General features: G+C 43.8%; 1 protein-coding gene across 1 annotated transcript in view; it reads left to right on the top strand.

Moving 5' to 3' along the window:
- The window catches only part of TMEFF2 (transmembrane protein with EGF like and two follistatin like domains 2), a 130,521-nt gene that overhangs the window by 67,120 nt on the left and 49,065 nt on the right, over positions 1-14,336 (top strand). The window contains exon 5 of the mRNA XM_037398460.1: positions 9,811-9,907. Within this exon, the coding sequence (XP_037254357.1) occupies positions 9,811-9,907 (97 nt within the window). The remainder of the gene's footprint in view (positions 1-9,810; positions 9,908-14,336) is intronic.

Here is a 14,336-nt window from a genome sequence, read left to right as displayed (position 1 = left end):
GTTTCTTAGGTGCCTGCACTCCTGCACACCCTGAGCTACAGCAGAGGCTGAAGGACTGTTGGCTAGCTACGGGCTTGGGAAGGCAGAAAGACCTTTAACGTGTCAGGAGAGATGTTTTTACAACTAGCTCTGAGCTGGATTTCTCTTTTTTTTTTTTTTCCTTTTTTTTTTTTTTTTATTGTTAAATAGAAATTCTCACAGAGAAAGCAAACGCAGGGATGAGCCCTGGTTTTACAGGTTTAGAGGATCAGCTCAGCAGTGACAATTGCAGATCAGGGACTGCTGCTGCGGAAATATTAAATTCTTTTGGGGCAAGAGCTGGGAAGGGGGATTGGGGATTGCCCTTTGCATGCAAGCTGACCGCTGAGCTGGCGGAGGAAGAGGCAGATAAGGAACCATCTGTCGTGGTTTAAAAACTGCATAGGTGTGGTGCTTAGGGGCATGGTTCAGCAGTGGGCTTGGCAGTGCTGGGTTGACAGCTGGACTTGATGGTCTTAAAGGTCTTTTCCAGCTTACATGATTCTGTGACTCTGTGGCTCCCAACCACAAGGGTACTGCCTGGCTGAGCATGGCTTGTGACCACCAGTTCTGGCACCTGACTGAGCTCCCTGCTTCGGAGAGCCTGTTTCAGAGCATGGCACTTGCCTTCTCCACTTCTGAGCTCCGGGGCAGCTCCTGTGCTCAGTCACGTGCATGTAACCTGCATTAGCACCCCAGAAATAAACAGAAAGGAGTATAACATGGAAGAAAAGCAGACTGGGAGAAGAAAACTGCCATGCTCTTCTCAAATTCAGTGAAAGGTATTTTTACTTTCAAGTAAATTTCAAGTCATTTTTACAGTAGAGTCACTTTACACCACCCTGAATATGTAAATGGGACATAAAGTAAATTGGACTTTCACTTGCTCTGACACTCCTTTCCATTGCCAGAGTGATTTACAGGAGCCTTAGTGGAAATTAGAACCAGGACCAGTGTCTGCGGTCTGCGTTCTAGGATTTAAAACCAGTCATTTCCCAAGATAATTGTGGTGCAGTCAAGACTAGGCGCAGCTTCCTAAAATTGGTTAATACCCAGATTTGGGTTTCTTCAGTGGCTTAAATGGAGTGGCGTATTATCTCCTCTATAGTCTGCCTAAAAGATAGATTTGATGTCTGCAAGCAAAGACATGAAATTGCTATAGGCTTCCACTCTTATAGCCTGCCACCTATTTGATTTATGCGATAAGTGATCTCAGATGACCCTCCAAGGCACTGAACCATTAGAGAGTTATGTTGCACAGCGATAAGAAATCTTCAGAGATACCTAAATCTTCTTTTACCACTGGGAGTTTCATCTGTTCCGGAATAAAGAACATTTTTATGTATGATGTTGCTATCTTGCTAGCAATACTAATATTCAAAAGGATACACAGACTTAAATCAATAGCAAAGTGACAAAGACCTTAAAACTGAAGTAGTCACCAAGTGGATGCTAGACAGCTCTTTTAGGTTTTATCTTTGTTCCTTTCATTCTGTTTCTTGAAAGATGAGTAGCTGTAAGGGTTCACATTCAAGCCTTCTGTTAATCTTTCCACCAGGTAGGAAGCTGGCAAAAGCATCCTTTCAGCACAGAAAGCCCTGGAAAGTCCCATCGCCCATTTGGGAGTTCCTTCTTGCAGGCTTTGTGAAACCCTGGGTTGGATCCTTCCTTATTTTTTCCACTGAATTTCTTTAAATTCAGTGATCCGGGTTCGTCTCTGTCTAAACTGAATAGAAGTGCTTAGAACCTCAGGTGGGATGCAAATTCTTGACAGAGGTCAGGGTAATTTCTGTGGTTTACATCCAGCTGTAGCCTCTTCCCCTGCAGAGGAAGGCACTGCTGATTCATACTCCTCCAGCTGAAGTTATGTCTAATGCAGTATTTGCTTGATAGAATTTGCTGTAAGTGCAGTCTTACAGCATGTGTACAGTCCATATGTTCTGTCCGTCAGATTATCTTTGTGTCTTGTGTTTCGTGCATCAAGCGTAAGGTACCCGGCAGTAAGCTACTGTTTCAGGCAGCATGGGATGCAGCTTCTGCCCAGACATACAGGAGGAAGAGGAGGGGCCAGAACCAGTCCCTGCTTTTCAGCAGAGCACGAAGATGCTGGGGCTCTTTGCAGGTCTGCAGGGAGTGGGTGTTTGGCAGTTCACAGAAGGGATGAAGAGGGTTTTGAGACTGGCCTGCTCCCCTCCCTTCTGGCATGGATGGAGAGCCAAGCCAGCCGCAGGTGGCTCACACTTGACTTTCCTTCTGAGGAACCTTTGACGGCCATTTTTTCTGACAAGTAAGAAGAGCGTTGCGGTATCGGGTACTTTCCTGGACTGCAGCTTCCCATCTCCCTTGACACAGCGCTGAGGTTTAATGATCTGTGTGGCCAGGCAAGTCAACCTGAGGGAAGAATCTGACATCATCTTTTTCTGTTTCTCCTTGATCCTGAGAAATCTTTTGGTCCTTGCAGTTAGGACTACAGTAATTTCCTTCCGGGCTCTTTAATAATGGCCTTGATTGGTGACTCGTCGCATTGCATCCATCCAGCTGTGGGCATGTCCACTTGGATGTTTTGTTCATGCTGTTGTGCATATTTAAATACATGACAGCAGGGAGTGATGCCACAAAAGCTTTGGCAGCATCAGAGGCATTTTTTTACAACAAGCTGTATCTATTCCTTGAAAATTCTCCTGCAAGGAAGTGATTTCTCTTTAAAATTAAATTAATACAAGGCGGAGATGAATAGTCCCCATGTGCTATTTGGCTTTTTACTCAAAGCTGTTTATGAGGGGAGGCTCTTGGCAAAATTAAATGAGCCTCCTCTTCCTCAAACTGGCAAATACTGTCAATGCTGGTCATCGCACACCTTCATAAATCTGCAGTGTTGGCATCCCACATACACCAGGCAAACATCAAATTTTGTAGGGGACCACGCAAGGGTGCAATAATCACAGCTGTTTCGTGTCAGCATTCAGAAAGCTTACAATAGGGTTTTATTCAATGACCCATTCCTTTTGAAATGCCATTAGAGATACTTGCTAGGAGAAACTGGCCTAGGCTAATCATATTTAATTTTTTATCAAATGCACTGTGGGAGCAGCGGGGATGTGCACGAGACAGAAACTAGCAAATGGTGTTTATTTAGAACAAATAAACTTTGAGTAAGAATTGAATCTGTTTCCTCTTAGCCACAGTTGTACAAGCCACAGGCAAGTCCCGACAGAGTCTGTAGGGGCTCATCTCCTTATTTCAGACCCAGATGCACTTGGAGACCTCCAGTTGTGCCTGCCAGAAGGAGAGAACTGCAAGCAGATAGATGCAGAGGAGCAGTTCTGCTCCGGTGAAACTATTCCTGTCCCATCCACTTTTAGCCACAATAAATGAGGTTCAGGAGGTGTGAAGGCTACCTACCCATCTCACCTCCAAGCCCCCGGACTGGATGATAGCTGGAAGTGGCTTCTGATGTTCCTAAGACATTGAGCTGAGTGAATTGAGAGGCATGTGGCTTTGCATGGGCCCATGTCTCTCCCCACAGCAGCAGCACCTCGTCCGCAAGGCTGCCGGAGCTGCTCCGTGCTGGGCTCCGTGCCGGGATAACTGCCACTGAGAAATCGGGGGAGGAGGGAAAGGAAAGAAGGTAAAAGAGAATGGGAAGGCAGGAAGGAAGACAGGAGTTAGAAGATAAAGATGGAACTAGAGAGAGGTGCTTAGCAATAAGGTGAAGAAAATTTTATATTAGTATTTACTGAACTCAGGGCACTTCCCAGGCACTGTTTTACTGCACTAATTAGACCGTGTGAGGGCAGAATCAGGGCCCTCGGCACAAGGTGCGGGTGAGCTCAGCACGGGGCCTTGCACGAGAGTGAGGTCTTTCAGAAGTGCTTCTTTCCTTTCCAACAGAAACTCAGCATTGCCCAGAAAAAATCATTAATCAGCCCTACAAAAATAATTTGTTTTTAAAAATCATATACTTGATGGTTTCTGATATTTATTATACTCACAGGCTTTTTCTCCACAGCTCTAAGGCTTAGACATACCTTTCAAAACAAATATACATATAAACTGCGCTCCTTACACATTGAGATAGTCCACCAGCTGTGATTTTAAGAGAAAATATAACCTGAGAGTCACAGTAGAAGTCTGAGAGCTGGAAAACACTGCAAATTGAGTCTGACTGGCATCAAAGCAGTGCCAGGCTGTATCTACATGGTCTTTAGCAAGAAGATAAGAGCACATTTTATCAGCAATCTGAGCTGGCTGGATACATCTTGTTCCTCCCTGAAAAGCCTGTTAGGTATTTGCATCGAGCTGAACTCATCCCGTTAACCTTTTCCAGCACATAGCTGAGAATGGCAACGTGGAGGTACCCAAGATGGGACCTGAAGCGATACAAAGGCTGGGAGAGATGGGCTGGTTTCCAGGGCAGCCAGCTCAGGTATGGCACATCCCTGGTCCTGCTTAAATAGCTTTCCCATCGCTAGCGGAGAGGTGGCTTCAAGGACTGACCCTTGGCGCTAGGGAGAAACCCATCAAAGGCCCGTTGGCACAAAGGAGAGTGTGTCAGGTCTCTTTAAGTAGTTCTGAGTCAGGTGCTGAGCAGGATAGACATTGCTTTCTTGTGCCATAAGTAATTTCCCCAGCGTGTTTGTGGGTGTGAAAGAGCAAATTTGTATTTATTGAGATGGAGCCGGACGGCAGGAGTAAAGCAGAATAAGGCCTGTCAGAGTTTGGATTTATTACCGATACGGTAGGCCGTTTTCTTTTTCATTTTGACTGTAATGCCGTTCTGAGCCTCTGCCAGACTTCGAGAGCAGAGTCATTCGTGAGTCGACCCCCTGCTTCGCACCCATCATTTTTCTCACTTTGCAGGTTTTGACTGAGCTAATGCTTTCAGGAAAAAAGACTTATTGATCAGAGTGAAGTTGCTTGCAGCATCTGGCCTGTTACTGGTCAAGATTGTGAGGTGGTTTTAGCCATTTGGTAGAGGTGCAGGTAGTGTTTGTTCTAACACTTTATTAATTCTGCTGGCTTCTCTGTCCTGGTTTCTCAAAGCTTTCTCACTTTGTCCACTCGTCTTGTCACCTGCCCAGGGCACCCCTGTTAGGACTGAAGCATGTGACAGGATCACCTCAGCTGCTCTGGAAAGCGTTCTTCTCCTCCTCCTCCTCCTCCACATTTTAATTCGCATATTGTCTTTCATTCCAAAATATTAAAATGGCCATCAACCCTCATCTCAACGTGATTTTTGTTATTACCTAGCTTTTATAGCTAAAAACAAGTGGATATGCTGGTAGGGTGAGCTAGAGCAAGCTTTGTTTGAAGGTCTTCTTTCAACAATAGCAAAGATGTCCCACCATGAGGACTGAAGTCAGAATCAGGGATTGCAATGAACACGTCTGATCCCATCAAAGGAAGACTATGTAATACGAAAGACAATCATAGCAATTCCTTATAGTGATACTTCTGTATGTTCAGGTATACGGTGGTGATGTTTTATACTGTTCCTTTGTTGTGTTCTCCACTATAGTTACAATATATTGGGTAAGGATTATTCTAATAGTGTTAGTAGTCCTGCAAAGCCACGTGGAAAGTGAACTGAGACTCTCTTGAGTTTGCCCTGTTGCCTTCAGAGGTGCATTAGCAAAGAGATATTGAGATCTTTGTGTTTAGCAAGTGTGGCCACCTAATTGTCTCTCACCTTCCTGGCTTCCCTTTCCACTTCCATTTACTCCTCACAGTATGGTGGACCCTCAGGCAAGATATGTGTGTGTCCCTTGTGCCACTTAGGAAATAGGTGACACTTTGAATATCAGATCAAGACTGTGAGCTGCTGTGCATACTCCTAACCATCCCACTGGAGCTGCTTTTCTGGAAGTTACAAAGAGTTGTTTTCCATCCTGCTTTTGACACTTGTTGAGCAACTTGGGAAGACTTGGACCGAGGGCTATGCAGAAGCTTGAGCACAGTTTTTGATGTCCATTTGTTAAAACAGCTAAACCACCAGTCATCAACTCCTAGTAGAGCATGAGCCTGGGAACCTGTGTGGATAAAGTCACGGCATGATCTGTTGGGGCTGTGGCACCTACAGAGGACTCTTGACTCAAAGAGATGGAAGTGCAAAGAGAAAGTAGAGGTGTCTATGGTGAGGGGACAGTTTGGGACTTGTAGTTTTCTCCTGATGTTACAGGAGATAAGCACAGAGCCAGACCAATCTATCAATGATACTTTGTCTGTTTTTTCAGCTATGTAAACAAAGTAAAATGTCTCAAAAAAGGTTTTTTTCTTGTGGGATTTGCAGGCAGTACTGATATTCTCGAAATCGCATCTAATGTGAGTGCAGTGAGAATGCCAGAAAAGGGCCAAATGATTAAAACAGGAGCTGTTGTGGTTACCACAGTTCATTGACTCTAAATTGTGTGTAGTGCCTTCCCAGCTAAAGAATTTATATTGCTTAGCAGATTGAGGTAGTCTCTGAAGTGACTTTCAGATAATGTTAGTGACCTTCTAACCCATGTTAGCACATTTTCTTGAACTCTGGAAGTTGCTAATCTTGCTAATACAAATAGAAACTTGCAGCTTAACATTTCTCAGTTGCGTGAGTAAGAAGCAGTGGGCTTCAGCGATTATCCTCCCTAGAGCCCTGCTATGTTCCTACAGGATCTTGGTGTCAAACCTCAACAGTTGCTAATATGAGAACTCTGTAATGTGCGTGAGCAAAAGAGGATCGTACTTCTCTTATTTTTAGAAGTGGAATCCAGAAATTAGATTATTATTGCTAGCAGGATATTTTTTTTTTTAGTTGGGATATGAAAGCAAGTGCAAATCAACAAGTGCAGCGAGGAAGTAAAAGAAGAGTCACCTTAGAAAATGAGCATCCACTGGTCCTCGAGCTATAAAGCAGCAGGAAATGTTGGGAAAATAACTCCTTCTAAGATGTCCAGATTTATCAAAGCACTTACGTGCATAGTGTGGAGAATACAAGCCCCTATGTGTGTCAGTCCTGGGTGTGGGTGCACATGCCAGTGTGTATCTTTGTGTTGGGAGACAAAACACACTTTTAGGAAATGCAAAGAATAGTATTATCTGTGGTTACTGAAAACAGGAAAAAAGATAAACGGCTGTCTTTTTAAATCAAAACTGCTGCATGCTTGGTCATTGGACAATGACAAGGTGCACATTGACTATGGAATGCTCAGTGCAGAGCTTCTTCAGAAAAGTATGAAGGAGTGACCTATTATTTTCTAGTAGAAAGTAAGAATTGCATTGTGCTGTAGTGTGGATGTTATTCTCTAAATCAGTTACTTCTCTTCAGCATGCGCAATCTTTCAAATGCCTTCCTTTAACGACTTAAGTAGCTATTTTACTCAGTTTGTGATGCAGAACGGTGTGAAGTCCCTGGTCCAACCACACCTGCTAGACGGTTACAAATGGAAACATTCCAGGGAGGGATACAAAATAGGGCATATGTTTTTAATTAAAAGGAAATAGAAAGGAAGTGATTTGCAGAATAACAAAATAAAGAAATTATAGCTCTTGTCCATAAAGAATATATTCTCAAAGTGCTGAACTGAAGCAGTTGGTCATATTCCTGATAGGTGAGGAATGCTCAGCTGTCATAAGAAGTCTTCTGCCCGTAGGTCCCATTGTCCTTTGCATGCAGTCATTCATTACATGTTCTGTCTAATAGCTTCACCACTGGAAATCCCCTGCCAAAACTGGCTGTCAAAGTTACCTCCTCTGTAAGAGAGATTTCTATATTTAAAATGTAAATGAAACTTAGCGAAAAACGCAGGCCTGGGTGCAGCTGCAGGGCGGCGGGGAGGAGGTGTACAGCAGCATGAGCCTCCCGGTGCTGTTGGGTCAGGATCACACAGGCGACACAGAGATGCTAATGGCATGAGAACATGGCACTTGGACACCTTGTCCACACTCTTACATTGGCTCTTACAAAATATGAGCTGACACGGTTCCTTAATCATTTAAGGAACCAGAAACCCCACAGCTCAGACCCTCCCTACAAAGCCTGACAATGCAGCAGAACAAAAACCCAGTGTATCTTTTCCGAGATTCCACTTTGGGAGTTTTGACATGAACTTTATGGATATAAAGGTGAGCAAACTTGTACAGATAGGGCAAAACCCTCTTTTTTTTCCTTTTAGGATAATCAGAATGTTCATCATAGGTGAAGGTTTTCAGTTTGATATAGTCTAAATTCAAGCATGACTGATAAGAAATTGCCACAGCATAGCTCATAACTAAACATACCAACACTTTCTTTGTCTATATTAAGCCTCAGGAAAAAAACTTCTTAGACAAGCCATCTACTTTAGGTGTTTCTGTGGTCCGTATCACTGTAGTGTATCAGCATATCACCATCTTTTAATATACTCATTTACATATTCTGTGTTGGCAGACAGTGGTATTTTCCCCATTTTACACTGAGGAGAACATGACAGAGGGCTTGTCCAGAGTTAAGAGAGCATTTCTATTGAAAAACAAGTATTGGGGTCACACTTGCTCTTCGATGGGCTAAAGCCCTTTGTCCTCCAGCAGCTCTGTGAAAGCTTGGGACTTGTATTTTCTTGAGTAAATAACAAAAGCAGCCTACCCAAGGTCACTGCAACACGACAGCCTGCAGTAACAACCCGCTTAACACCTGGGTTAACAGTCTCATGCAGTGGATGTACAACATCAGGCAGGTGATTTGACCCATCAGTGTCACTGGGGCTACCAACACACTTCAGCGCATCCACCAGCTTTGGTAGGTTGGATCCAAATGTGCGGTAAGCCGGCACCGCAGTGCTGACACCAAGTGAAAGAGAGGAATGAAAGGATGGCACTGCAGAGGCTGCTTATGCAGATAACAACATCAGTCAAAGCTGACTGGTACTTAAAGTCTGGGTTGTTTTAATTATTCTCTAACTGGCAGAAGGATATCGTGAGGTACAGTGTCTTGCTAGAAAGCAGCATCTTTCGAAAGATATTAAAAGGTGCTTATATACTTTAATGCAAACAGATTATGTTTCTTTTGGATCTTGTAACAAACCCTCTTCTTGGTGCCTGCCTTAGTGGTCTCTCTCCCTGTCAGTTGTCAGCCATCAATATTTTTTAGCAGTCCTCTTCCACCCATATTTTTTATTTTCTCTGGTCCCTTCACATTTTTGACTTAAGAGCCAGGTGCAAACCTTTCACAATTGCAGACATTGGTGTTGACTTCCCTGGCTTTCAAATTCAACCTGTGCTGGAGTTCGTCCCCTCCTCTGGACAGTGCTAAATCTTTCCTTCCAGAGATAACTAGTCCTTGGGGCTCATGGCTGTGCTTCTGAAGAGAAAAATGTTTTGCCTTTGGAACGGACTAGATTGCACCACACGGCAGGTAATTTCAAAACGTTTTCGAGGGAAGCATCCCCTTGGGTCCATCTCAAGGCCCTTCAGCGGTAAAGGACACCAGGCAGCACGTGATGCTATCGATACACCTCCGCTACTGTCCCTGGGAGCAAAGCAGTGAGGCATGGCGGTGACACAGCGTTCCCGGCTGCAGCTCGAAGGGGTCAGGGTTAAGTGGAAAAGGAAGAGGAAGGGTCTTGCTCCACTTTCCTTTTTAACTCTGCAAGTCAGGGAATTTATCACAGGCCAACGTGGAAGTCTCTGCGTTGGCTCCGTTCAGAAACACTGTTGGCCACCCGTCGGCTTTGTGAGCAACACACTAAGCTGACGCAGTGCATAGATTTTTCTAGAGAGAAGTGCTTTGCTACAGTGCTGTCTTTACTAATGTATATTCTTTTGCTTTCCATCAAACAGTCAATGAAGGCTCAGGTGAAACCAATCAAAAAGAGACATCGACCTGTGACATTTGCCAGTTTGGGGCAGAGTGTGACGAAGATGCAGAGGATGTTTGGTACAGTAATTTGGTCTACTCTTCTATTTTAATGAATGTTAGAATATTTAAAGGTACTGTGGTTTAGAAAGCATTACAAATATTAGATATTCAAATTTCTGCACCCAGAGATTCATTGTACAGTGATTGAGGTGGTTGTTACTCTGAAAAAATGTACAAAACAGTCTGGTTAATAATTTTGGAACATGCAATTTAGACAAAATCTAGAAACACAGTTATCCGTTTTGTTGCTGTTATAACTTATGTCATTCCATCTGGGGTTTTACAGCGTTATACTTTGGTAAAAATAGAATTGGGAAAAACAATTGACCTAAAGCTTTTCAGGTTAAAAAGTATCATTAGTATTATCATCATGTTAATTCTTATCTGGCATTAGAAATGCTGGGAAATCTGTCTCGCTTTTTCCTAGTTGCTGAAGTTGAAGACCTCACCCTCAAATGCTTGAAATAATTAGAGTGTACATTTAGATGTTTTCTCGGTGGAAGTTGTTTTACTTTTTTTTTTTTTTTTAAAGAGGTATCAAATTTATTCAGGGTTTTTTTATTATTTTAAATCTTAACTACATAAGCTGAAGGGAAATAATTCTATCTACTCACTTCTTTTTTATTCATTTTGCCTAGAAACTATGCAAACATACATTAAGCCAACTTTAAACTAATCATTTCATTGTGATTTTGGAGCAGCCAATAGATCAAAAAAGCCGCTATTCACAGAGCTGTACTTCTAACGCTGCCTTAACACCAAGCCTTGTTTTTCTATCTAAGTAATTAATACAACGGTAGAGAGACAACAAAATAACCATGCAAATGTTAGAGCTGTTTCTGGCTGCTGCTGCTGAAGCTGTGAGCTGGTGGCCGGTGAAGGATGGAGGCAGAGACTGGGCAGTGAGGTGTCGGTAAAGCAGTGTTGCCCAAACTGTAACTTGGACAGTAGGCTTAGAGCAGAGAGGAGTCAACGAATGAACGGTGAACATGATAACTCGGCCCAGTGCTGGGCAGCTGACCTCACCCTGCACTGTTGGTCAGGCATGGAATAATGAACATTTCTGCTGTTCAGTGAAGAAGCTTAGGAATATGGTCACAGCCATCCATTTGGGCTCATTTTGTTTTTTTCTTGCCAGGCTTTCAATAATCTCCAGTTCTAGTCTTTAAGAAACACCAAGTAAACAAACCACAGCAGCTTGGCTCTGGCTGCCATCGTGGAAAGGGATTGTGGTGCTGAAAAACAGGAGCAAGGTGCAATGAGAGTTGTGTGGAAGAAATTGCTTAATGTTGATTGCTTAAGAAAATTACCCCAGGTATCAGGATTTTCATTGTCTCCTTGACCGGTTGTCCTTGAGAGTTTTGGTGGTGCAGTGTAGAAGGAAAACCATGGTAAAATTAATATATCAAAATTCACAGTCTAGTGCTCGTGTTTTCATAATTAAGTGCACTTCGAAATTGGAAGGCAGGAGAAGAGAGGGGCAAGGAATAAAATTAGCTACAAGATAACATTATTAATCATAAGCACTGAGTAGCAGTGTTTATTTTTTTCCAGAAATAGCTTGGTAAAATAAGCTGATCCAACTTACCCCAGTAATGTTCCCACTGCAGCTTTTGCGTTATCTAATTCCTCCCCTTTGAAACAACTTGGCTTATACGGAGCAGTGTAATGACTGCAGGAGCTGAAGTTCTCAATCTTTATTGACAGGCAGTCTTTCTGCAGGGCAAGATGCTTCTGGGGCGGGAAGCAGGGAAGGGCATTTACTGGGAAGATGCTGCCAGACAAACTGTTAAAAGGCAGGAAAGCAGCTTTCCAACCAGAAGTACAAAGACCATGTAAAGCCTGTTAAAGGTCTGCTTTGAAGTAAACAACTTCATATGCCGTAACAGAGCCCTGTTTTCCTGTCTCTGCCCCCTGATTAGTCTTGGATAAACGTCTTTCTAAAAAATGAGCCTTCTGGTGTTAGCTCTTTGTTATTCTTATTTCTAGAATAAAAGCGGACTATGTACGGAGGTCCTAGATCCCCCTTTCAAATGTGCGTTAATTGAATTTCCATGTTTGGCACCAGCTAGACATACTCCCCCACTCCCCCTGCCAAGATGTGTTGTATGGAAAACGTCCTTAGATTAAGTGGGAAAAGAAATCTCCGTTCGTTATTTGATCACTGGTTTTATGCGGATCAGATTTCAGATGTAAGCAGGGCTCCGTCAGCTACCTCACCTGACTGATGAGGTTTGTGAAATCCAAATGGGGTCAGTGATTCCCGGTGGCCCCGGGACCTGTTGTTAGGGGATGATGAGCCCAGCACTGGCAGCATCCCCCATCAATCAGGAACGATTTGAGGGTGCAGGGTCAGCTGCCTGACCCGTTCCAGGTGACAGGGATGCAGGCTGGTAGCAGAGCCAGACCGCAGAGAGCTGGAGATGTGAGGCTGGCTCTTCGCCTAATATTGCTAGGGTGCCAGAGTAGATCAGAGAAGAGAGCACAGGTGTGATAGCAGATGTGGTTGGGCTGCTGATGATTTAAAGTGACAATTAACATTATTCTACATTGCCACAGTCTGTTATTTTGCAGTCCCTTGTCTCTGATTTAACTCTTTATTTTTTCTTTTTTCTTTTTCTTTTTTTTTTTGGTTATTCATTGCCAGTTGTCAGTCAGCTAAATTGTGCTATTCTACTGTGCCACCACTATTTTTAAATCTTTTTATTTGTGTAAAACCAATCTGTTAATGGCTAGACTCCTGGGATTCTGATAGGGGGTTTGGCACATAGAAGACTACTCGAAGGCGTAAGAGGTGTGTGAACATTTTCTGGAAAGTACAGAGAAAAGGTGGAAACGAACCCACCGTAATAACAGGTTTTGTACGGCATGGTAAAGCATACGTGTACTATTATCTTATTCTACAGCCTAATATCATGAGAGTGAATGCAATTTGGCATTCCATTAGTGAATCTCTTTCTCTAGGTTAAAAACAAAGACTGTTCAGTTGAAAGTCTTTAACATCTTGCTACTTTAGTATGTGAAAGCTTCTTGTCACTAAGAGGATCGTGTATTACTGGCATTATTCCCACCTTTAATGCATTTTGCACCAGTGGGCTTCATGAATATTTAAAGCAGGGCAGTGGCTATGCTCTTTAGCACTGGATTGCAATCTATTGGTAAATCAGACATTTAGTGTTGCTTACTTGGGGTTTTATTTCTGAGCTCGCTAAGGAATAATTGATTTTGTAAGACAGGGCTACTCAACGTAACACCCCGAGAGATGTTCTTAAAAGGAAATGAAGAATGAAGCATAACATTCTGAACCATGGTGTATTTCTAAGATCTTCCAAAAAACATCTATGAAATACTCACCAAATGGAGTGCCCACTCATCTGCTAAAGTGGCTTAGTGTCAGCACATAACCACATCAGAAACCTGGATTCCAGTATTAATCTCCTCCTTATGGGCCACTGAGGAAATAAGAGCACTCTGTACACTGGACAAGCCATGGTTTGGAGAGATACTGGGCAGCTATTTCAGGGGTCCGCAATGCGTCCAAGTAAGTGGAAGGAGATAAATAATAGGAAGAAGCCCTCTGTTGAGTCTCCTGTTGGAAGACACCAATAGACAGGACAGGAGTATTTTCTTATAACAAGATTAAAGCCTGCAAACCTCTGACTTGTAGAGTTAATCAAAATCACAATGATGAATTGGGGTTAAATATGCATGCTTTTCCTTTGAATTTCAATATCAGCAGGTCAGCCAGCAGCAGTCTCAAAGTGCAGCATTGCCCGCAATAAGATGCAGTTTGCTAGCTGTAAGACAGGCATGCAGAGATGTACGATGTGCTCAGATGAGAGTGCTTTCCCTGCAGCCGGGTAGTGTCCGAGGAGGTGAGGAGGCCATCTCCACAGATTGCTCCTCTTCCTTCCCCTTCCTCCCTCCTGGAGGTTGCAGGTAGAGGAGAGAGGCAGCAATAGCCCTGCCACGCGCTGCCTGACCTTGAAATGGGCCTTGCACCAGTGATAAAAAGGGACGTAAATACTCCTGCTGCTTCCTGCAGCTCGGTCCCACACACCCCAAGGATTCCTCCTTGGCTGAGCATAGGGGTTTGTGCTCTGCTCTAGGCACCATACTCATGGTAGGCAATTTTCCTCCCCCACCACGACCCTGGCCTGTGCTGGAGAGGCCTTTTCCATTTCTCACAAGTAGGCGAGGACCCCACTGGGCAGGTTCAGTTCAGGAGAAGATGCTGAAGCCATTCCACAGGGACACTGTGTCCCTGAGGACCCAAAGCTGGCGGCTTGGAGGAAGGCATCCAGGCCTGAATGAAGGGCTTGGCAGTTTCAGTGTCTAGGTCAGCGGGTGAAGGAGGGAGCGTGGCCTCAGGCGTGCTGTGCGGCTGGGTGGTACTCCCAAGTGACGTGGTGACATTGCAGCATAAATTCCAGCAGGTCCCTTGCGG

Source organism: Falco rusticolus, chromosome 8 (genome assembly GCF_015220075.1).
Source record: "Falco rusticolus isolate bFalRus1 chromosome 8, bFalRus1.pri, whole genome shotgun sequence".
NCBI lineage: Eukaryota > Metazoa > Chordata > Aves > Falconiformes > Falconidae > Falco > Falco rusticolus.
This window is presented reverse-complemented; position numbering and strand designations above follow the sequence as displayed.